The 24,108-nt window shown below is 44.9% G+C and overlaps 1 protein-coding gene across 2 annotated transcripts in view; it reads left to right on the top strand.

Annotated features, from left to right (window-relative positions):
* SOBP (sine oculis binding protein homolog) overlaps window positions 1–23,665 on the top strand; it is a 146,881-nt gene extending 123,216 nt beyond the window's left edge. For both annotated transcript variants that reach the window (XM_059889788.1, NM_001101170.2), the window contains one exon: window positions 21,716–23,665. In XM_059889788.1, the coding sequence (XP_059745771.1) occupies window positions 21,716–23,665 (1,950 nt within the window). The remainder of the gene's footprint in view (window positions 1–21,715) is intronic.
* Window positions 23,666–24,108: the final 443 nt, after the last annotated feature.

Here is a 24,108-nt window from a genome sequence, read left to right as displayed (position 1 = left end):
GAGTGCAAACCGTGATCGTCTCCACAGGCTGCTGTCACTAACATTTGTCTATAAGCAACATTTTCATATTTAAACATGACAGCCCTGTGAATTGAAAAGAACCAGTACTATCTGCTTGCTGAGTAAAAGCTATCGCCTTGCCTCAGCCTGGTGGGAGGACCCGCTCCACGCGGTCCGCCCGGCCGGGCATTGGGTTCACCTGTGTTGCCATGGATATTCACATCAGCCTCTGATGGCAGGCTACTCAACAGCAGTGATAAGGGGTGCTGTTTCTTCCGGGTGAGAAAGCTGCGCCGTTACCTCTGTAGGGAAAAATGCCCAGTGCACTTTGCTCAATTAAGCATGCATGTGTGGAAATACAGCTCTCAAATGAGCAGGAATAAAAATATATTAAATTTGTAGAAGTTAAGTAATACCATTGGGAAAACCAGTGAACTTGAGGTGAACCCAAAAATGTCAAAAAAGAGAATCTCAGAAATGTGAGCTCTTTGGCAGTTTAGTGGACCCTAAACGAGACACATGCATTACATCCTTTATGCCTCGTGTGACTATCTCGCCCAGGTCAGTATCAGGAAGCCTGGCACACAAATTCTTTTGACACATAGGCAGCAAGGACTTTAATAAATCCCATTAGAAAATAGTTCATCATTAAAGTGGTGAGTTTAGACTGGGGAGGGAGACAGTCCTCTGAGAATGAAGCCCCTGAAGATGGCTTTCTCCATGAGCCCACTGCCCATTCGGACTTGTTCCTGTCTCCACTCTGCTGATGTTGGTGTTAGTTACTGGCATTCCTGAGGGAGAAAATCACAGGGCAGCCCTGAGAGCCTCAAGTCGACCTGCATGCAGCTGCTTTTATTATCCCCAACCTCAGTTGACATTGGGCTTCCCTGATGGCTCAGTGGTAAAGAATCTGCCTCCCAATGCTGGAGAAGCAGGTTTGACCCCTGGGTTGGGAAGATTCCCTGGAGGAGGAAATGGCAATCCACTATAGTATGCTTGCCTGGAGAATTCCATGGACAGAGGAGCCTGGCGGGCTACAGTCCATAGGGTCACAAAGAGTCAAACACGACTGAGTAACTAAACAGTAGCATTGGGTTGGCATTATTATACATGCAGAGAAGTTTGACCTTTTCTAGACGATGAGCAAAGCAGGAGAAGTTGAAGGGTTGATCAGCCTCATTTTGGGCTCGGGGCAGTGATTTCAAAATGTGGTCCCCAGGCCAGCTGCACCAGTTATCACCTGGAAGCTGGTTAGAAATGCAGATTCTTAGACCCCCCCCTCCCAGACCAGAATCACAAACTCTGGGGCTGTGGCCCTGGAATGTGTGGGGTTATAATTTTTTAATATTGTAAAATATAATGTAACATAACATTTGCCATTTTAACCATGTAATTCAGTGGCATTCTCAATGTTGTACAAGTGTCACCACTGTATATTTCCAAAGCTTTTTCATCACCCCAGACGGAAACTCTTTAATCATTAGGCAATAACTCCCTTCTTCCCTCTTCCCCCAGCCCCTGAGAATCTCGAATCTACTTTCTGTCTGTATGAGTTTCACACAAGTGGAATCCTGGAATATGTGGCCTTTTGCGTCTGGCTTCTTCCACCTAACCGTGTTTTCAAGGTCCATCCATGGTGTACCGTGCGTCAGCACTTTGTTCATCTTTATGGTTGAATAGTATCTCATCATATGCATACGCCACGTTTTTGTTTATTCATTCATCTGTTGATGGAAACTTGGATTGTTTCCATCCTTTGGCTCCTGTTAATAATTCTTCAATGAACACTGGCCTATCGATATCTGGAATCTGTGTTTTAACATAACCACCAGGTGATTCTGGCGTGTATCTAAGTTGGAGAAGCTCTGGCTCAGAGCCCCAGAGCTGTCTTTATGCAGAACACTCAGTGCAGTGTGCCCTACTGCAGCTTTATCCATTCCAGTCAGGGGTCAACTCTGTGGCTACTTGCATTTTATTTTTCCACACAGGGATCAATATTTAGAATTTCTTAAGGGTCCTTCTAAGACTGATCCCAGAATAAAAATACCTGTCCCATTTAGAGATTCTCTTTAACTTAACTTCAAGGATGATGCCTCACAATATTTCAGAAGGATAGCAGAAAAACATTTATTAAAAATGCCTATCCATCCATTTGTTGTTGACTGGAATTTCACTCACATGTTTTATGTTACCCTTGATGACCTCGGTATTAACTATGATGATGACACAGTCTACTATCTTTTTTCTGAGAATTGTAGAGATGGTAAGTAGAAAGAAAAGAAAGTGAGAAGGAAAAGTGTATCTGCTGTAAGTTCATAGATACTTGGGTAATGTTCAATGACTATTGTCTGTAAAAAATTTTATTTTTATTTATTTTTGACTGCACTGGGTCTTCATTGCTGGGCACAGGCTTCCTCTAGTTGCAGTATGTGGGGGCTTCTCATTGCAGTGGCTTCTCTCGTTGCGGAGCATAGACTGTAGATGCACAGGCTTCAGTAGATGTGGCAAACAGGCCTAGTTGAATAGTGGCATGCGGCATCTTCCCAGACCAGGGGTTGACCTTGTGTCCTCTGCATTGGTAGGCAGATTCTTAATCACTGGCCCACCAGGGAATCCCTCAATGACTATTGTCTTAATTTGCCGACCCCAATACCTTATTCTCAACTAATTATTCTTCCTATTCAGAGAGGTTAAATAATATGCTTGTGGTTGCATAGCTAGAAAATGACAAAGCCAGCAATTAGAATCTAGGTCACAGTCCAAAATTGCTGAATAAATCGATTTATACTGGCTGTGAGTGGTTTAAAATATTATCCCTTTGGGGATATTTGGATTTTTACTCCTGGAATTTGTAACATCTTAACCTAAAGAAATAAGTCTTTAAAGGTAGAATGCCATTTCTGAGGAAGAGGAAAGGAAGACCTTTCCAACAAAACCACACCACGAAGACTCCTGCAAGCTAAGCGCTAGCAATCCCTGGAGGGCAGTCTCAGAAGAGTGTTTTGTTTTACCCTGGGTGTTACATATTAAAAATGGAATGGAGGTGAGATGGAGGCAGCCTGGATTGGGCCAGTCTGGAAGTCATGATGCCTTAAGGACAATGGAAGTGACTAAGGATGCTCTGCTTAGACAAAAAGGCCAAGGGAACACGTAAGCCCATTGCCAGGTAGATTCAGGGCAGCTGTGTGGAAAAGGATATAGCCATGCTGAGTGGCTCTAGGGTAGAGGGCCAGGCCTATGGGTAGGGGTTGCAGGAGGACAGATCTCTTCTCAGTATCAGAAAGAGTTTGCTAACAAAAGTAGGATGGACACACTTGTGAAGTAGTGAGTTCCCCATTGGCAGAAGCGTCACAGTTGAGTCAGATGACCAGCCAAGCAGATAGCGGCAGGGCTGCCTGCACTGACTGGAAGGTGAAATGCAAATGACACCCTGGTGCCCGCTCATCTCAAGGCGTTATGACTTTGGACTTCTGCAAGTTGCTGAATTGTTATATGTGGAATGCAAAACCAATATCGAAAAGGAGTTTGGTAGTAATCTATCATTTTCACTGTTTACCTTGTATCCTTCCTTAAAAAAAGTCTCTCAGCATCACTGATGGAAATTTTTTAAATATTTAGAGGTAATTATTCTGCAGGGATTTTGTCCCCTGTTTATAAATTCAGTGGGAGCATCCATTTGAATACCCTCCGATAACTGTTTACTGCTCTGACCTGTTGGAATTTCCCTTTTTAGACTAATAATTGGAACACTCACAATGGAGCCGCTCCATGGGTAAGGATCCTGGGAGCTAACAAAGCAGGGAAGACCCAGCTGGAGTCTGAGGCAAACACAGGGACTGTTTGTGTTACCCTTCTTCCTATTGCATTTGGCTCACATTAGGTCTGAGGATTGGGTGGTTGGCATGACCATGGTCTTCAGACATCTAAAGGATATAAACACTGAGGAAGGAAGGAATTTATTTAGCTTGAGACAAGGGGTTTCATTAGGGTAAGAATGAGGGAATGAAATTAAGCAAAGAAAGATTTAGACTGAATATTAGTGGGCTACTTCCAAGCAATAGACTGGTAAAGCTTTTAGATATTTTCTGGGGAATATGATCCTGTGTTTTCCAAGTCACTTGAAAATCAGAGGGACAAAGGCTGAGATAATCTTGAGGAAACCACAGTCTCTGGGGATCAGGCAAACAGAGAATGCTTAACTTTTTCTGCTTCCTTGTCTGTCTCATAAACATAAAAACTCACTGGGAAATCTCCTACTGAATGACTTCTGTCCACCTATAGCAAGTACTTGCTTTTCTTAAATCCAGGAATTATTCAAATGTTGGTGTGTTCCCAAGGGTAAAATCTGAATGTGAGAATCAGTGGAGCGTTCTGGAGAATCTAGGGTGGAGCAGGCATCTGACTGCTCCACGTGCTTGTTAGTGATGTCTCTGAAGGGCAGGAAGAGGAGGCGAAAGTCATCTGTTCCTGTTCCTAATTAAAAGGACCTTGAAACTCTGGGTCAAAAGGAGATGCCTGCTGCAGGGAGATTTGAGCGCAATGGCTTGAGAAAGATGGAGGCCTCAGCCACTGCAGAAGCCCCCAAGAGCCAAGAGCATTTCCCCTACACACTAGAAATCTACTTGTTCTTCCTGAAGTCTGGTACAGACAAGCCTTCCAGGAGGCCCTCAGCTCCTGGGGACCACCAGTCACTGTCTGGGACTCCAAGCCTTCCCGGACTAGCCATTGTAGGCGCCATGCATTGCCTGGAGGGTGTGGGACTGGGCTTCCTTCTGAGACTAATTAGAGATGTTTGCATTGAGGTATTTTGTGTAAGCCATTCCATGACACTGACAGGTAAAACAGAGAAAGATATGTTGACATTTGGTAGAGATCTTTATGTTTAACCTCTTGAGGTATCAGTACCTCCAGCTTCCTCTGTGGTAACAGAGGTGGGCAGTCCGAATAGGGGTGCTCCTTTTCTATTACAAAGGTAGCTCCCAGGTAATTTTCCATTTTGAATCCTGCATCTCTTTTTACGAAATAAAATAGGATTTTACTCTTTAAAACAGGCCATCACTGGTCTGCATGGTCAGCTTTATCTTAAAAGGGAATAAAATTCATAAATTGAAACCAAATTGGAGACCATTCCATGGCACACTCTGTGAGGGCTAAGAGGACACACGGGTCTGCTGATGACCCCGACTTTGGAGACCGTGGAGTCGTGGAAGCCTCACTGCACGGGTTCCCCCTGTCCTTGGATTTAGACAGCCCTTGATCATCCTGCCTGGTCTCAGGTCCTGGATTCCACTGATTGTCCAGCCTCAGGCCATCCGCTGTTGCATTTAGGCTTTTGGGAAGCCCTTGTCTCTGTCATCAGGATGTTCTGCCTTGGAGCTGGGAGAGGCAGACAGGCAGCCAATATCAGAGTCAAAAACCCCCAGCAGCAGAGAGAAGGGCCCTGAGGAGCTGGTGACAGAGCTGATGAGACAGGAGGCAGGGAGGCCACAGAATGCCCCGGAGGACCATGTCTGCCGGCCACCGAGGAAAAGTCCTCTTGGCATGGGGGCACTGCCCAAAGCAGGGTTAGCCCTTAATGAGGTTTTATGTGTGCTCTGGGTTTTGGAGTTTTCTGCTGGCATCTCATCACAGTGTGAGACAGTAGCCAAGGAAACCCTCATGTGCCTTCACATCCATTTCCCAACCCTGGTTTTGCAGAGGGCAGGATGCCTCCCACCCCTGAGGTCTCAAGGGGCATCATAAAACTCTCCAAATAAGATGAATTTGGATTCTTGCTAATTAAAAATGTCAGCGTAATAATGAGTATGTTGGAAAATGAAGAAGCTGTGTTGTAAAAGGCGGGTAATTATGGTGCAGGGTTGGGTTGAACCGAGGGCTGGTGTCACGTTACTGTTACTGAACATCAAAGATGTCAAGCTAGGAGCACAGTCGTCTCTCACAGCGTGACTCTCGTTTAGTGCGTGTCAAGCTGCAGGAAGTCCAGCTGATGTAAATAGATTAATATTTAAAAACTAATACAGAAGAATGAGGTTCCAAACATGTAATGTTTAATTATTAAAAACCCATAATGGAATTCTAATCTGAACTCATGTCTCACTGGTGCTCAGCGAAAAAACTCAATTAAGCCAGCGAGTCTGCTCACCCTTCCGCTCATTTTGACTACCTCAGGCCCAAGCCCGTGTTCTCTGAAAGTGTCTAGAAACAGGTATGGGTGGCTTAGGTCATGTTAGGCTTTCCCATTAGACAATTGTTGCAACCTTTCATTTAAGTCAGATTTTTGGGCAAAATGTGTACCCATTGTTAACAGGACTTAGAGAAGAGTTTGAGGTACTTCCAACTAACAGGACTTGGGATAGTAGGTGATCTGTTGGAAACACAGTATGAGGCCCTCCATGCTGCTGCTGGTTTATCAGGCCATGAAGTGTGTGTTACAGGATGCAGGTGTCTGATTAGAAACACGAACTTAGCCCAGGGATAGCTAACCACCCATTCTCCTTTGGAGACCACAGTTCTCCTGGCCCTTTGGGACACACATTCACACTCTCGATGAGGGTGGATTTGCCTAGACACCTGTGGTGGACAATAGCCAAAGGAAGAGATAACACAATCAGTGTGGCTTGGAGTAGAATAAACCTCATGGGCAAGTCGAATTCCATTCAAAGTCAGTGTGCCTGGAAGGCTGGTTGGGGTAGTAGTTCTTGATTTTATGTTTTTATTCAGCAGGACAGATAAGGATGGTTCTTATGTGACCATGTGTCTGAATATGAAAATACCAACGGGCCATTTGTTTTCCTTGTTGTACTCTGTGAGTTTGCTTCTCACTTGTGACACCTTGGTTCTCAGGAGATGCTCATGCATTCATCTATAACAAGAAAAATGCAGTGTGACCTAAAATGCTCTTGGGTGGAGCTTCAGGGTGTGGAAGGTCATACGAGAGGTAATGGCATTCATGACATCCTGTGGGCTGGCGGGCGGTATGAAGTAACCAGAACTGAGAGGACAGAAATTGAGTTTGTAGTGACTGCAGAAGCTGAAACCACAGGGTGAAATGTAATAGGGTCCAGGCCTGGGTGAGCACAGGAAGCTGATTAGAGGGGAGCGGGGAGCTGTAGGGCTGCGAAAAGTGCTGTAAAGGGATGAAAAATCTTGATTTCTGGCAGGACAGAGCCTGCGAACATCCAGAAGGGCAAAGGCATGGGAATACTATCACCTTCTCTGACCGTTCAGGTAACAACAGACATTTGCCTATGGGAAGCCTTTTCCTGTGCGAGAGTGTGCTGGGGTGTAAGGGCCCAGGCCCGGTACCACAGAGGAAACTTTTCATCAAAGGAAAAATCCTAAGGCCCGGGTTTCCTGGCTCTTACATGCATCCAAATCATGACAGTAGCATTTTCCAAAGTGATTTTCTTCAGGATCTTACTAGGAAAAAAAAAAAAAAAGAAAAGTTCTATTTTTGGAAATTTGAGGAAACTCTGGATTAGTGAAGTGAAACGTTTCTTTTCTGCAGAACTTCTCAGAGGCTTAAATATGGCAACATACATTGAGAATCTCCCAGAGGAATATAGGGTGTACAACTTTTCCCAAACTTATATGACCGTGGAATCCACTTTTAGGGCAGAGCATTGATGGGCCTGGTATTTTTTCAGGACACCCTGTAGGCAATAGAGTTGGAGGTAGGAGTGGTCAGTGAGTGGGGCAAGGGGGAGGATGCTGCAGTGGATTTAGGAATAGGCAAGGACTCAATGTGGCAGTCACATTTCCTTTCTGTGGTGACCCTCAGAAATAGCCCCGGTATAGAGAGGCCTGTGTCAGAGGCTGTCCTGGGGTCACCTTCCTGCTTTCCTGGGCCGAGGCTGCCCTGTGCACCTCACACCCATAGCAGAGGGTTCCTGGTGGGATGAGGCCACAAGGAGCTCCTTAACCACAGGAGGAAGTAGTGTCGGGCCAGAAGGGACTTTGAAGTCACTGCCCCTTCCCAGATTTTCTTCATCTTTTAATAGAGAGTAACACTGACAAGGGCTGAGAAAAAGTGAAAATGAAAAGGGCTGTGGTCAGGATTAAATCGGAGAAAGTATACACAGCTGGGTTAGATTCTTGGCCTCCCTAAAGTTGGAGGCTCACTGTATAGAAGATCAAGGAAACAAGACAGAAATAGCCATTGCTGCCCATGCTCACGGAGCCTGGGCAGTTGTTCTGGCAGCAAAGATGACCCCACAGGCCTAAGAACTTGGTGGCTGGACTGTCTTTTTGCCCCCAAGGAGCTGGCACCATTACTTCCTGCTCTAGCACACATCCTTGGAGGACTTGCAACTCCTGCCACTCCCAGTTCTTTCAGCTCCAGTCGGCCCCATGACCTGCACTGCCCTGGGGCTTCTGCTTACTGCCTGGCTTCCATGGTGCTCTGGCTTTCAGCCATGTGTTTCTGCTCACAGTCATTGTTCCCACCACTACTTAGTCTCTTGGGGTTACCTTGATTCCCAAACCCCAGAGAAGAAGATCTGATTGGCTTGTTGGATTACTCGTCTTGTTAGGCAGAGCCCCACCCCAGGTCTTGAGGTATCCTTGGGTCCAGTCTGCTAAAGCCAGGAAACCAGCTGGGCAGTGGCCACAGCAGGCATTCAATGTGTAATGGGTTCTGTTCTGATACAAAGGTAGTCCCTACAAGTTCTTTTTCTCCTCCTCTGTCTCCCCGTTCCTGATCCTCCCTACTTCTGTACATGCACAATGTATCCAGTGTGAGTGCTAGAAGAGCCGCTCCATCTCCAGTGTTTTGATTACCCTCGTGTACACCTTTCTTTTGTATCTTACTGGATCTGAGGTCCCTTACACAGGCGATTTGGATTAGACAGCGCATCATACTCTTTTCTTTTTTCACTCAGGAGCCAATAGTCCAAAAAAAAAAAAAAAGGAGCCAATAGTCCAATTGTACACTGCGTCAAATAGCAGGATCCTTTCCCATTTCATTTCCTTTCTTCAGAGTTGATCAAAGAATAATGTAGTTATTTACCCATGGCTTATGAGGTGGGGACTTTTACCCAAATACTAATAGTGGATATATAATTATTGCTCGTTTTAATTTGGGCTTCCCTGGTGGGTCAGTCAGTAAAGAATCCGCCTGCAATGCAGGAGACCTGGGTTCAGTCCCTGGGTTGGGAAGATCACCTGGAGAAGAGCATGGCAACCCACTCCAGTATTCTTGCTTGGAGAATCCACATGGACAGAGGAGCCTGGCGGGCTCAAAGAGTCCCCCATGGGGTCACAAAGAGTCGGACACTACTGAGTGACTAAGCACAGCACGGTGCAGTCTTAATTATCTGTATCTAAAATAAGGTATGTTACCTGACTGCTGATCTCTTGCAGACTTCTGGTGAGTCATATTATGATAGTGTCTGTTATACCACTTGAATTTTGAAAGAAATTATAGAGATAACAAATGTGTTTAAACCTATATGAATACATATCTTTGTCCCAGGTTTTCTTGCTGTCTACTGTTTAGCACTTCAGACATTCAGCCTGCTTGGGGAGATTGGGTTGAGCTAACCCAGGATTCACTTATGAGGATGGAAGTGTAAGAGAGACGCTCAGTGGCAAATCTAGCATTACTGGAGTGCTGGCTTTCCACTAAGTAGTTAGCCCAGCATAATAGCTGCATTCTCGGAGCAAAGATGGAAGAGAACTAGGCAAGCTGACGGCCCACAAACATGCAGGAAGCTTTTCAGAGACAAAGGAACCAACGTGGGGATCTGAAGTCAGAAGCAGTCCCTCACATCCTTGCCAGACACCTAGGAAAGTGTCGCTAAGTGGATGCTCTCACACTAGCTTTGATTAACTAAAAAAATAAGACAACAGGCAGCCTAAATTATTTCTTTTCCCCAAGTTTGTGAGTTCAGCTCTCTGAGCCTTTTGAATTTGTAGCATTGTGTACCAGGTACCATTAATGTCACATTTGTGTGTAACTGAGCATAAGGGATTCCATCGGTGACTCTGGCCCAGGTGACCGTTGCTGGCCTGAAGCTGAGCCTAGGGCTAAAACATCCATGAGCTTCAGACCACAACCTGGCTGGCAAGCCTCCTCATTAGTGCAATTATGTTACTGTCAAACACTCCACAGCCTTTGCAAACACAGTGGAGAAAATTTGGGGTCAAATGTATTGTTGATTTGGGTTTCTGGGTTTTATTTTTGTGGTGTGCTTTTGACTTTGAAGTGCACATCATAGGAAGGTTCACAGTAGTGAGTTTTCTCTTTGTTTTTAATAACTGAGATTTAATAAAAGAATAATGAGTAAATAAGAGTATAGGTAAACCAGGGAGCTCTGTTTTAAACCTGTAAAACTGGACCCAGTGAAGGCAGCATGTGTGAATAGTGCTGAATGGGATAGTGAAAAAGGGGGCCAGTCCCTTTCAAGAGTAAATAAAGTCATGAGCAGGAACAAACGATGGTTTCTGACGTCTCTCTACTGATGCAGAGACTGGAAGAACCAAGTTACCCTGGACTGTGGGCACAAAAAGATAAAAACAATCTCAGTGATACCACTGAGACTTGTGTGTTGGGGGTGGGTTATGCCTAGACGAGAGCTGACATATAGAACTAAAACATAAAACACCATATCCCACCAACATAGCTAGTAGGTGGGTAAAATTCAGGAAAATACATCTTTGTATGGCAATACATGGTGAAATTCAAAGTGGGAATTTTAAGGAAATAAAAGGAAACAACCAAAGAATTATTTGGAGGGTAATGAGTACAAAACCTGAAGTAGAGATTAAAAACAGATCAATTAGCAACAAAGCAAGATAAGGGCAGTTTACCTACATATTTGCTAAGAGTATCAGTCTCTTAGAAACAGCAGGTGATCCTTCTTCCCATGCCTCGTGGAGAGTTCTGAGAAGGCAGAGAAGCTGTGTGAGGTATCCTACTTTGACGACCATGGTGCTTAATACAGAGGAGAGCTGCTTGGCATGGAAGTGGCCCAACCGTCTTGGAATGTGCACGGATGTGATCAACTATGTTCCCTGGAATTTAGAAAAGCAGACATTTTTAATCCAAGGAAAGTTTGCTTCGTTCGCCAAATCAGAAGCTCAGTGTAGTTTGTGCCGGTGAGGAGGGGAAATGGAAGGTGGGAAATTCTGAAAATGGATATTGTGTCAGGAAGGCTAGGGTGCATGAAGGAATAAATGCTTGGGGGAACTGCCCAAGATAATAAAAGGAACTTTTTAGGGCTCTGCTCATAGAAGCATGAAGTATACTTGGAGAGATCAGTGTTCAGAGCAAATGGTGAAATGTTTAACAAAAGAGGGTGAGAAGGAAAGGCTAGACACCTTTTACTTGTTCTTTTTTCCATTGTTTCCAGAAAGACAGTGCTCTTTGTACTGGAAAGGGTAAAACAGATCCCATAAAGAGGACTATGAATCCCACATTGAGGGCAAAGAGGTAGAGAGCACCTGCCGCACTCACCAAATTCAGCTCTCCCTGCCATGTGGGGGAAGTGTGTAGATTATTTCATATCAACTTTTGCATAATCTCTCTTCCATCATGATGAACAGGAAGGGTTTCAAAAAGACATAAATGGACTAACATTTCAAAACCGGGAAAGGGTTTCTGATTTCTGAAAGTCTAGACCAGTCGGCTTCATGGCTTACCCTCAAAAGTCTTTGAATATATCATTAAACAAGTGGTTGATGAGCACTTAAGAGAAAAGGGATTTGGTTGAGCAACAACTCAGAGTGAAGCAAGCAGCATGGTGGAGTGAAAGGAGGATGGGTTGGGAGTTCTGATCTGTATCCCAGCTCCATTCTTTGTAGGCTGTGAGAGCTTAGGGAAACCACATCGTCTCTTTGAACTCGTGTTTCCTCATTTTCAAGTAAAATGGGAAAAACTGTAGCTCCTTTACAAGTTTGTTGTCAGTATTAAAGGAGATCAGTGAAAGCTTCAAGCTTCGTACATAAGAGACATTCAATAAATGTTTGTTTTGAAAAAGCAAATAACTAACAGCGGGATACAACTAGCTTAAGCACATGTGTTCTAGGGTGGCATTAGTGGAGCTAAGGTGTTCCACGGGAGAGAGGGAGAAGAGAACGCCCTGGACGCGGCCAGGTGGCTGCATGCTGTTCTGGGCGTTCCCAAGGTGAAGTGGACACCTGGGTCAAGGACAGACAGGACGGGAGGGCTCTCGGAACTTGTCCCTGGCGAATGGGTGCAGGATCTGGGGAAGTTTAAAAACAAAAGCTTGGGGGAAAAATGACGGCTCTTTTTAAGTATTTGGGAGGCTGAGCTTTGGAAGAGGTTTTGACCTGTGCTAGGACACCCCGGTGAACAGAGCTACTAACAGTGGGTGGAAGTGACAGGGACGTTGAATGGTTAAACGTTCTAACACTCAAAGCTGTTCACGGACAAAATAGGCTGCACAGGGCTCTTCACAGTCTTGCAGCCTCTCTGGAACTCTGGCCATGTGGACAGAGCTGGATGGCCACCCTGTCATAGGAAGATAGGGCCACCTGGAAGACCAGCTCTGTAGAAGGAAACCCACCCTTCCTGGGGGACACGGGTTTGGCTTGACCCGTGAAGTTCCTTAGAGGTCTAAATGTCTGCGATTCCAAAATTTCAAACTAAAGTTATCAAATACAGACATACCTCGGAGATATTGTGGATTTGGTTTCAGGTCACTGAAAATAAAAGCAGATATTGGAATAAAGTGAGTCACATGAATGTTTTGGTTTCCCAGTGCATATAAGAGTGACATTTACACTATACTCTAGGCTGTGTGCAATAGCACTTTGTCTATAGTAATGTACATATCTTAATTAAAAAATACTTTATTGCTGAAAAATGCTAGCCATCACCTAAGCCTTCGGCAAGTTTTATTCTTTTCCCAAGAGTAACATCAAAAATCACTGATGACAGATCACTATAACAAACATAAAATGAAGTTAGAAATATTGTGAGAATTACCACAGTGCAACACAGAGACACGAAGTGAGCAAGTACCGCAGGAAGTAAGGCACCAATAGATTTGCTCGATGCAGGATTGGCACCAACCTTCAATTTGTAAAAAAGCATCTGAGAAGTGCAATAAAGCAAAGTGCAATAAAACGAGGTGTGTCTGTATTAGTCAGTCATTTTAATTTGTAGTTTTAAAGGAAAATGCCAAAAATCCTTGAGATAGTGGAGCAGTATAGGCTTTGAGCCAGACTGATCTAAGTTAGAATCTGGATCTGCCATCCCTTATCTGCATAGGTAATCTTGGGCAAATTATTTAACCCATCTAAACCCCAGTTATCTAGGTGGTAAGGTACTTGTGGAGATTAAAAGAGGTAATTCATGTAACATGCTTAGCATGGTGACTAGTGCTTAAATAATCTAAGCTCTTATTACTCATAGAATCTATTATTGTTACATCAAATTGGTGCTTCCACTAGGCATGATAATAAAAACCATAGCTTTCGATGGAGTGTCCTGGAGAGATCTGAGAACTGGGCAGCCATGGATACCAGGGGGTGAAATGGGCAAGCCTGGCACCCACAGATAGGAGCTGGTTCAGTCTGGAACCCAGGAGCACAGAAATGTGCAAAACTGTTAAAAGAGGATTGAATGAGGCATTGGGCTTCCCTGTGGTTCAGATGGTATAGAATCTGCCTGCAATGCAGGAGACCTGGGTTCGATCCCTGGATTGGGATGAAGGAGGCATTGGCTTCCCTGGTGGCTCAGACAGTATAGAATCTGCCTGCAGTGCGGGAGACGCGGGTTCAATCCCTGGGTTAGGATGAATGAGGCATTGCAGGTGAAGCCCTTTGCCAAGTAGCTGGAAGATTTTGAGCAATCAGAATATAGTTGGTAAATAAATGAGAGTCACCAGGAGCAGCTGTGAGCCTTCGAGAAGCTGCCAGAGAGGGAGCTGAGGAGCATGATTGCCAGAGGAGCTGTGAATTCTGCCCAGCAAGTGCCTTTGACCTGGACCACCAGCATGCACACAGCCTTAATGTTGTGGCATTTCAGTGGTGCTGCTCATCACTGATGCCAAGACACAGCCCGGGTGGGTGAGGAGGCAGATACAAATAACATCCCTAGGGAAAAAAGAGATGGTTTCAAATATCACAGATAACAATAACAATCCTTCCGAAGAGTCATATTATTGATGTATGATTAGCTATGTTGTGGAATTAAAACCTTGTATTGAAATATGATTTTTTGCATTTTCTAAAAAGTCTGTATGAAGGAAGAAATGAGGTGAGTGACCACAGATAAAAAGAAGCCAGGTAACTAGTATACTTCACTTTTTAACACATCACATTGATGGCTCTCCTTTTATACAAGTGCAACCCAGAGTCCCTCTATATAGTTTTTTTCAGGCAGAGAGAGAGCTCTTATAATGAAATTTCAAATATTCAAGTATGCATTTAGGAAACAGAGTAATGATAAATGAGATCAAAGTACATTTCAAAAGAGATCCATATATCTATTTTGAAAACAAGGAAAGTTTACAATAACCAAGGTAAATACATATCTGAAAGAAGATTCTGATATACATTTGATAAAAGAGGAGTCACAGGGTAGAGGAGCAAAGGGGAGTTAGATACTGAGAGTAAAATATTAAGACTATTTTTTAGTTAAAAACTGTTGCATTCAGAACAAATCTGGGGAGTGGGGCACACAAATTTCTCCCATGACTGTTGTTGATGTTGTTTTAATATTTATCTATTTGGCTGCACCAGGTCTTAGTTGAAACATGCAGGATCTTTGTTGCAGCATGTGAACTCCTAGTTGTGGCCTGTGGGTCTAGTTCCCTTACCAGGGATCACACCCAGGCCCCCTGCATTGGGAGCACAGAGCCCAGCCACTGGACCACCAGGGAAGTCCCTCCCATGTCTGTTAATAGATTCTGAGCTTCTTGAGGGCAGGTGCTAAATCTTTACTGTACTGCTTCGCAGTTCAGTGCCTCCTGAAACAAGGAATCCAGTGAATGAATAATTGGATTTGTGATGGCAGAATTTTCAGGGCAGGTCACAATTAGAATATCTGGAGTTGATATAAAGGAGAAAAGATCGAGTCACAGGGCATGGCAGCAGCGATTCCCTGGAGGATAGGGTAGGACATGGCTCTCTGCTTTTATGGGGCACATTTTCCATGTCTGCAGTCACTTGCTGGTTCTTTCTTGGCCACGTGTTTCCTGGACAGTGCGTCCCGATAGACGATCTCAGTTTACAGCTGAGCACCTGAGCTGAGCATGATTAAGTATTGCCCTCCCAGGAGCTGGAGGCTGGAGGGGTGTCCCCAGTGATCTCTGAGGTTCTGCTCAGGGCTGAATTTCATTGCTCTGAGATCTCCTGGACTATGTGTCTGTCCTCTCAGAGCTGCAGAACTGAAAAACAGAGAGGCAAACATTTGGCATCAGGTGGGCCAGATTTTCCAATGTTTGAATTTTTCAGTTTCCATCTGGATGACTTGTGTTAGGAAGATGTAAGTAGCATTTATCCAGTTTTAATGAAGTGGAGAGTTTTGTGACGATACACTAATGCGCTTAGGCAACCAAACTTGTCAGAACAAAGGGAAAAATCACCTTCTTCTGAGTCATATGTTTGGCCATGAGGATGGATGGACCCTCCATCACTGAATACAGGGCAGGAGTCCATCTCTTGCTTTGGCTGTAGAAACAGAGACTTGGGTCAGTAAGGAGGCATTTGTCAGCACTCATGAAATCCTGGAAGCCATTTGTCAGCGCTTTGAGATCCTAAAAACCAAGCATATCTCTGCTCTGCCTCTCAGAGCTCATGGCATGTGTGAAAGAGAAGGCTCTGCCCTGGTGACCTGGCCCAGGGTTTCTGAAATCCAGCTGGAAACTTATAAGTAGTAATTGAGTCATGGTATAAAGTTCCTACAGGGCAGCTTTCTAGGGAGATGTTCAGTTCTAACAAAGATGGTTGTTAGTGTCTTCTTGAGTTCCAAATCCTATACGAGGAAGAGAGAGACCAAGAGATAGGGGTGGGGGTTGGAGAGAGAGAAGCCCAACAGCAAAGCCAAACAAAAAACCAAATAAGACGCTTATACAAAAAGAACTATGTAGCAAACACCATCATGTTGGACTCTAAACCTGCAGAAAGTTAGTTTTTTTGAGAATGAACTTCTCCATGAATTGACTTAAAAAAACAACAACACAATAATAGCCTTTGCTCATTCTAAATCCCTCTCCTGATTTCTGTGTGGCTATGCACGTCTAAGGTTAGGTCATCTTCTTCCTTCCTTCACTGTAATCCAACTCTGCAAGGAAAGTTGGAATGGTGAACTTGGTCTCCCCCATCAGAGTTTGGCGCCCCTCTCCACAGGGGCTTGCCCTCACACACATTCTGCCGTGCCGGCTCGGGTCATCCTGTCTTCAGGGCATGTGATACCGTGGCTTCTGGCCCTTCCTTTGGAAGATAGTTTCTGCCATGTAATGAGTCAAGCAGATCGTTCATCAGTTCTGTTTTTTAATAAAACATGAATAGCACAGTTTATGGCTTCCACTATTCAAACAGCAGTTGAGCCTAAGAGGAATTACTCATCTTAATGGTTCTAACACTCATTTCCATGCAGCCGTGCTGCTTTTTCAAGCTTTTGCCTGAACTGGAGAATGACTGGCCTTAGAAAAAGTGGGCTCAGCAGGAACTGAATAAGGCCTTCCCAGGAGGGTGGGCAGTGGGACTCACACAGGTCTGTCATCCAGTTCCTTGTCTCTGCAGACAGTCCTTCTTCACCCTGGAGTGGCAGGATGGAGCTGGCTCTGTGAGGTTCAGCATGTGTTTGCCCAGAGAGAGATAGGCTCCATTCTATGTCAAACACACGCAGGCTCCTAGGAAAGCCTGGATGAAAACCTTCATTTTCCTCCTCACGCTGCCATTAGAAACATCCTCCCATTAAGTTAAACTGAACTTAAACATATGGGATGTTCCTAGGAAATCAACAACCATGAGGGAGGCAGGTTAGGAACTGAAAAAATATTCCATAAAGGTTACTGATATGCCCAGTACACCAGCATTACCCATCACTACTATTAGCTCCATTTCACAGACGAAGAAACTGAAGCTGATGTTTTCGTAAGGCTGTGCTGCTGGAAAATGATGGAGCCCAAACTCACATCCATATCTTCTGATTCCAAATCAATCTGCTGCCCAAGTGCACCAAATTAGGGCTCTGATAAAGGCAGAGCCTGAATCCAAAGGAACAGCTGGTGCTGGGGCCATGGACTGCAGGGTTGAGCTGAAAGCAGGTATTCAGGCAGGATCAGTCTAAGGTCCTTAATTCATGCTATGAGGTGATTATCTATAGGTAAAGCAGACCCAAACCCTTCAAAACAGTGATCACCCCTGTGGTCCATGTCTGTCCAGCCTCCTTGGCTTCACTCCTAGGTGAGCTCATGATTTTTTGAGCTGGCCTGGACTGCAGGATCAATGCTGTGTTCAACAGGCCAAGATCTAGAGAATCAGCCTCTTATGGCAAGCTCCCGTCTTGGTTACAGCAGCTACAATTTCTGAGCTGTTACCTGAGTGCTGTATTCATGAAAAGTCAGGAGCACAGGAACCTTTTGTTTTGTTTTCAAGTTGTTGATGGTATTCAAGGATTTGCTAATATCTTTTTACTGTTCCATTGCTGCAAATGTCTTTGCCCAGTAAGAAAGATTTCAGCAAGAGTTTCTTAATATTGCCTGATGCTGGTCACCACTCAGAAGGCAGTGGTGGGTGGATTCCACTGGAAGATGAACTTCACTCCCACTGCTGACAGCTGATTAATGTGTTAATTAGGAACCCTGTCCCCCCTCCCTCACTACCCGAATCTTCTTCTAAGCCCAGCCGAGTGTATATATTGTGCCCATGTGGGTAACCTCATGGCATATTTTGGCTTTGACTTTGGACGTTTATATAAAAATAAAGGCTCAGTTGCCAACATGAATAGCTTTCTTTCTTTCCAGGGGAAATACAAGATGGAAAGAGTTATAGGAACCAGAAGTCCTGCTTTTCAGTTTTCTTGTATCAAGAGCAAGTGATATTTCTGCTGAGGCAGTGTCTTTTGAGCAGTTTAGTGGTGTAGGTTGCCACATTTATTTCACAGGAAAGGAGTGAATCCATCAGGCCACTGAGCTTATAAGTACTACCCTGGCAGTCAGCCACCAAAATATAAATACTCTAAATGGACTAAAGGAAATGTTCATTCTGTTGTTTAGAATTGGACACATCCCAGGAAGGTAAATTTAATCTTTTTGAGGACTGCTGTTATAGGGTTGAATGGAATACGCATTTGTTTATCTCCTTTGTGATCTTTTTGTCTTCCACGTGATACATTATGTATTTGTGATACGAAGCATTTCAGCTGTCTCGCTCAAAGGCCTCGCATTAGCTGATTGTTCAGTCCCCAGATTGCCATCGTTAAACAGCTTCAGCCTCAGCTCCATCCAATCTGGGACCTGTTAGGGGGAGAAGTGGAACCAAAGAGGCCAGATTCCAACAGAAACAAAGCCGGGTGGAATTAGGGGAAATCATTCCAGAGCCCAGTGAGTTGAGCTCTGCACTTCTTACTCTTTATCTTCTAAAATATCTGAAGGAATTTTGGTACTTCTTGGCATAATGAGGAAAAAAATAATGCCTCAAAAGGTTAAAAAGAAAAAATTAAAGCCGTCTGTGGGAAAAAAGACGGGAAGGATACCCTATAACACCACAATTCAGAAAAACCATAGCTTATGAGACACATGCTATGTATTTCATGGATATGCAAATGTTATTTTATTAAAGAGAAAGATCTACAGTATATATTTTTCACCTAACTACTACATCTTAAGTAATCAGCTCAGGCTCTTATGATGAAATCTTTAATTATGAGAAGTGTGTCATTAGTTAGAAGTAGAATGAATGATGTGTTGCATTTTATTGCTTCACATGATATAGCCATTTGTGCCATAAATTCATTGACCCAATCTTAAACGATGTGTCCTATAAGACAGACGTGATTCATTATGTATTAAGTGACAATTTTTTTCCTCTAATAATTTTTCGCTTCACCAGAAAGATTGCTTTACTGTGTTTTTAGACCAGTGTTCAGAATTGAAATGTAATAAGACAAGCATACACACTCACACTTCTTACCCAAAATGAGATAGTCATAAACTGTCACAATATTATGTAAACCCTTTGGGATGCTGCAGAAAATCAAGTAGGTAACCATTAGGCTTTTGCTTTAACTGGAAAGCCTGATAAAACAGAATCTGCTTCGAACTTTGATGTCTGTAATTCCTTTTATGAGGAAATAAATAAAATATGGTGGAGAACACTCCTTGGATAATTGGGATAGATCTATAAGCATTCCTTATTCATCAATGAATTATTGAAAGTGAAGGAAGTAAAGGGAGAGCATTTAAGTTATATTTAGATTATTTTTTGTTACTCTACTTGAAAATATTTATTTAGCTTGAGGAAACATAGGAATCCTCTGGAGGCAAATAATTCAGTCTGGCAATTTGAAAACCAATTAAGGATTTCAGAAAACTCTTTCCCCTTATGGTTAAAAAATATGATCCAAAAGAAATATGCCAGAAATTTTAATATATTATTTTAATTAGTTTAATTCATTGATAATGTTTGTTTTTTTAGTTCATGATTAAAGAAGCTATATTTGATCCTTCACTTAGGCTTCATTTTAGGCTTTCTATGGATTCCTAATGTTGAAACAGAATCTGGTGGCTTTATTTCATATTGGAATGTAAATGTCATGTCATTATACATTAATTTTATAAAAATGATCAGGTTTTAAAATCAATAACTTATGAGCATCAAGTTTTCAATAGTTTATTTGGCCTTTATCTAGATGAGAATTTTAAGAGTCTGAGAGATTGTGTATGTCTCTTCTCATCAGAGGCAATTCTGTGCTTATTTGTAAACTAGACATCTCAACTGTGATAAAAATAAAAACACAACTCTTAATTCTGGAGAAACTTGAAACACTGTAATGAAACACAGGAGTGTCTTAGCATTGTTTTTTTGTTTGTTTGTTTGTTTTTGCAACAAGCATTTTGAAAGGGTTTTTTGATATGAGACCAAACAAAAAACTAATGTATGCCAATAAGTATGTGTTATTCAGTCTCACACCATCAAATATATTACCTGCAATATCAGGGGGAAAAGTGAGAAGGAAAAGAGTGGATTTACACATACAGACACATCTGCCATGAGTGTGTACACTCAAAATCACATACTAGCCTGCCACCACTGTTTACAGTCTAGGAAAGCTGAGAGTTAAATGAGATGAGTAATCAAATGCCCAACATATGTTGTTTTTGCATTGTTTATGTGACCAATCATTACTAAAATTTATCATTTTTAATGCTATCAGTTTGCCATAGTTAAAAAAAACAACATGCACCAGCAACAGAACAACAGACACCCTTCTCAACAAAAACAGGGCTCCGTTCAGAGCAATACTGGAACCAGGGCTTTATTGAAAAGAGATTCAGATTCAATGAACTCACCATTGCATTGTGTTTCAGAATTCTTCCTCTCCTGCTGTATGGCTTGAGTGCTGAGGAAATGACCAAAAAAAAAAAAGAAAAAAAGATTGTGTGTGTAATGTTCAGTCAAAAAAGTAAGGCACTGAAAGAACTATTGAAAATTTTGACATCTGTTTATCTGTTTATAGCTATGGCAAGATTACTCATATTAATTCTTGTTTAAAATGCCATATGAAGGAAAGACATTTGTGCAAACAAGAGTCATATTTGAATTGTAGATCATGTCTTCACCATCTGTGAGAGCTGATGGTGTTGCAAAATTAATGTGTTAATGAAATCACAATAATTTCTCCAAAGTAATGGGTTCTGAAGCCGAGAATGACTATTTTTTGAACTTTGATGTCTAGTGATTTCCAATTGGGAAAAGCTCTCAGCCTTTAATTAGTTCTGCAGCCCAACTTTAAAATAAATTTGGTGATGTCTTTCTTTTGCCAGGAGTAGATTTGAAGGGCGGAAAAGCCATAAAAACTTTTGGAAAACGTTCTCTGGTGTTTGAAAAGTTGTTAAATAAGACTGCCTGCCAAGAAATGTCACCAAAAATTCTGACTACTGAGAGAGAGTGGGCAAACAGCTCAAAAAATAATTCTAGCTTGCTGCAACATCACAGGTTGGGAATAGCTAAACCTCACACAGACTTCATGACTAATTCCAAGTTTCCCCTTGGAAGCCAGACATAATGATGTTCAGTGCTCTGTGTTATTGGTTAACACAGCACACCCCTTCCAACTGCATTATCCAACAGTCAATAGTGTAAAGTGACTTTGTGTGAGGAGAATTTTAAGGGTCTATATTTCAAAGTCCACTGAACTTTTGGGAGAATTCTTTTCACCAAAACTATCTAGATTTGCATGAACAATGAGCCTCTTTGCGGAAAATATATGGGCAGGTATATGTACTCTTTGTCAGATCCACCTTTAAGTTATGCTTAAAGGGGAACAACAGTTTCTTTTTCTTTTTTTAAAATAGGAGATGGTGGTAATTGCTAGTCTGAAGAGTTAATATTTATAAAGCGATTCTGGCTTCCAAAGAGAAATCATTTTACAAACATTTAAGAATTTTACCTTTTAGAAGGAAACACTTCCACCTAGTTGAAAAATTATGATAAAGTTTGAAAAGAACCTCTATGTAAAACATGAAATGCTATCTACCAAAGTAGATTGCTTATCTTTTTTCTTATTACTGTGTTGTAGGTATGTGACTGGTGTAAGCACATAAGACACACAAAAGAATACCTGGACTTTGGGGACGGGGAAAGAAGGCTTCAGTTCTGCAGCGCGAAATGTCTCAATCAGTACAAAATGGACATTTTCTACAAAGAGACACAGGCCAATCTTCCAGCTGGGCTGTGCAGCACATTACACCCTCCCATGGAAAATAAAACAGAAGGCACCGGGGTGCAGCTGCTCACTCCAGACTCTTGGAATATCCCTCTAACAGATGCTCGCAGGAAGGCCCCCTCCCCGGTGGCTGCAGCTGGCCAAAGCCAGGGCCCTGGCCCATCGGCGTCCACCACCGTCTCTCCATCTGACACTGCCAACTGCTCTGTCACTAAAATCCCTACGCCAGTGCCCAAGTCCATGCCCATCAGCGAGACGCCAAACATCCCTCCTGTCTCCGTCCAGCCACCTGCGAGCATCGGGCCTCCCCTCGGAGTCCCGCCTCGCAGCCCTCCCATGGTGATGACCAACCGCGGCCCGGTCCCGCTGCCCATCTTCATGGAACAACAGATCATGCAGCAGCTCCGCCCGCCCTTCATCCGCGGCCCACCGCACCACGCCTCCAACCCCAACAGCCCCCTGTCCAACCCCATGCTCCCCGGCATCGGGCCCCCGCCAGGCGGCCCCAGGAACCTGGGCCCCACCTCCAGCCCCATGCACCGGCCCCTGCTGTCGCCCCACATCCACCCCCCGAGCACCCCGACCATGCCGGGGAACCCCCCGGGTCTGCTGCCCCCGCCGCCTCCCGGCGCACCCTTGCCGAGTCTCCCCTTCCCGCCGGTAAGCATGATGCCAAATGGCCCAATGCCTGTGCCCCAGATGATGAATTTCGGGCTGCCGTCGCTCGCCCCGCTGGTGCCGCCCCCCACCTTGCTCGTGCCATACCCCGTGATCGTGCCCCTGCCCGTGCCCATCCCCATTCCCATTCCCGTCCCCCATGTCAGTGATTCCAAGCCCCCCAACGGGTTTTCCAGCAACGGGGAGAACTTCATTCCGAGCGCCCCCGGCGACTCCTCGGCGGCAGGAGGCAAGCCAGGCGGACACTCCCTGTCCCCCCGGGACTCCAAGCAGGGCTCGTCCAAGTCCGCGGACTCGCCGCCCGGCTGCTCCGGCCAGGCCCTGAGCCTGGCGCCCGCGCCGGCGGAGCACGGCCGGAGCGAGGTAGTGGACCTGACGCGGCGCGCCGGCAGCCCCCCCGGCGCGGGCGGCCAGCTCGGCTTCCCCGGCGGCGTGCTGCAGGGCCCGCAGGACGGCGTCATCGACCTGACGGTGGGCCACCGGGCCCGGCTGCACAACGTGATCCACCGCGCGCTGCACGCGCACGTCAAGGCGGAGCGCGAACCCGGCGCCGCCGAGCGCAGGACCTGCGGCGGCTGCAGGGACGGCCACTGCAGCCCGCCCGCCGCTGGCGACCCGGGCCCGGGCGCCCCCGCGGGCCCCGAGGCCGCCGCGGCCTGCAATGTCATTGTGAACGGCACGCGGGGCGCCGCCGAGGGCGCCAAGGGCGCGGAGCCGCCGCCCGAGCAGCCCCCGCCGCCGCCGCCGCCGCCTCCCGCGCCCCCCAAGAAGCTACTGTCGCCGGAGGAGCCGGCGGTGAGCGAGCTGGAGTCGGTCAAGGAGAACAACTGTGCTTCCAACTGCCACCTGGACGGGGAGGCGGCCAAAAAGCTGATGGGGGAGGAGGCTCTGGCGGGGGGCGACAAGTCAGACCCGAACCTTAATAACCCCGCGGACGAGGACCACGCCTACGCTCTGCGGATGCTGCCCAAGACGGGCTGCGTGATCCAGCCTGTGCCAAAACCCGCGGAGAAGGCTGCCATGGCGCCTTGCATCATCTCCTCGCCCATGCTCAGCGCCGGGCCCGAGGACCTGGAGCCTCCACTCAAAAGGAGGTGCCTCCGAATTAGAAATCAGAATAAGTAAAAGGTTTGTATGTTCACCGGGGCTCTTCTCCGCACGAGTCAGTGCACTGCTCCTTACTTCTTATAAGGCAAACGCGTGCAAAGGGGATAGAGAGGGAGAGAGAGTTGTGTTGACAATCATGGTTTTACGTTATGTGTTGTACACTACGCCTTGTGTGGTCACATACTACCATCATTTTGATCCAATTCCTATTTTACAGCTGAGGGAACTGAGTCAATAGCAAGTGCTATGCCCGAGGTCACTTAGTGATAAAGCCCAGTCTTGAACCTGAATTGAAACACTGTCTACTAATTACACTTTTGTTCTTAGGCTCCTGTCTGTAAGTAGAGGAGGATGCAGGGAGGAAGGAGCAAACGATTACTCGGAACCTGTACGTGTTCAGTCATGAGATTATAGACTGACTGTAGTAAAAGGTGAGCTGAGCCACTTCCTGGAGCTAGCTG

The sequence above is a fragment of the Bos taurus genome, chromosome 9 (genome assembly GCF_002263795.3).
Source record: "Bos taurus isolate L1 Dominette 01449 registration number 42190680 breed Hereford chromosome 9, ARS-UCD2.0, whole genome shotgun sequence".
Taxonomy (NCBI): domain Eukaryota; kingdom Metazoa; phylum Chordata; class Mammalia; order Artiodactyla; family Bovidae; genus Bos; species Bos taurus.
Note: the sequence above shows the minus strand (reverse complement) of the source record. Positions and strands in the feature narration are given on the sequence as shown.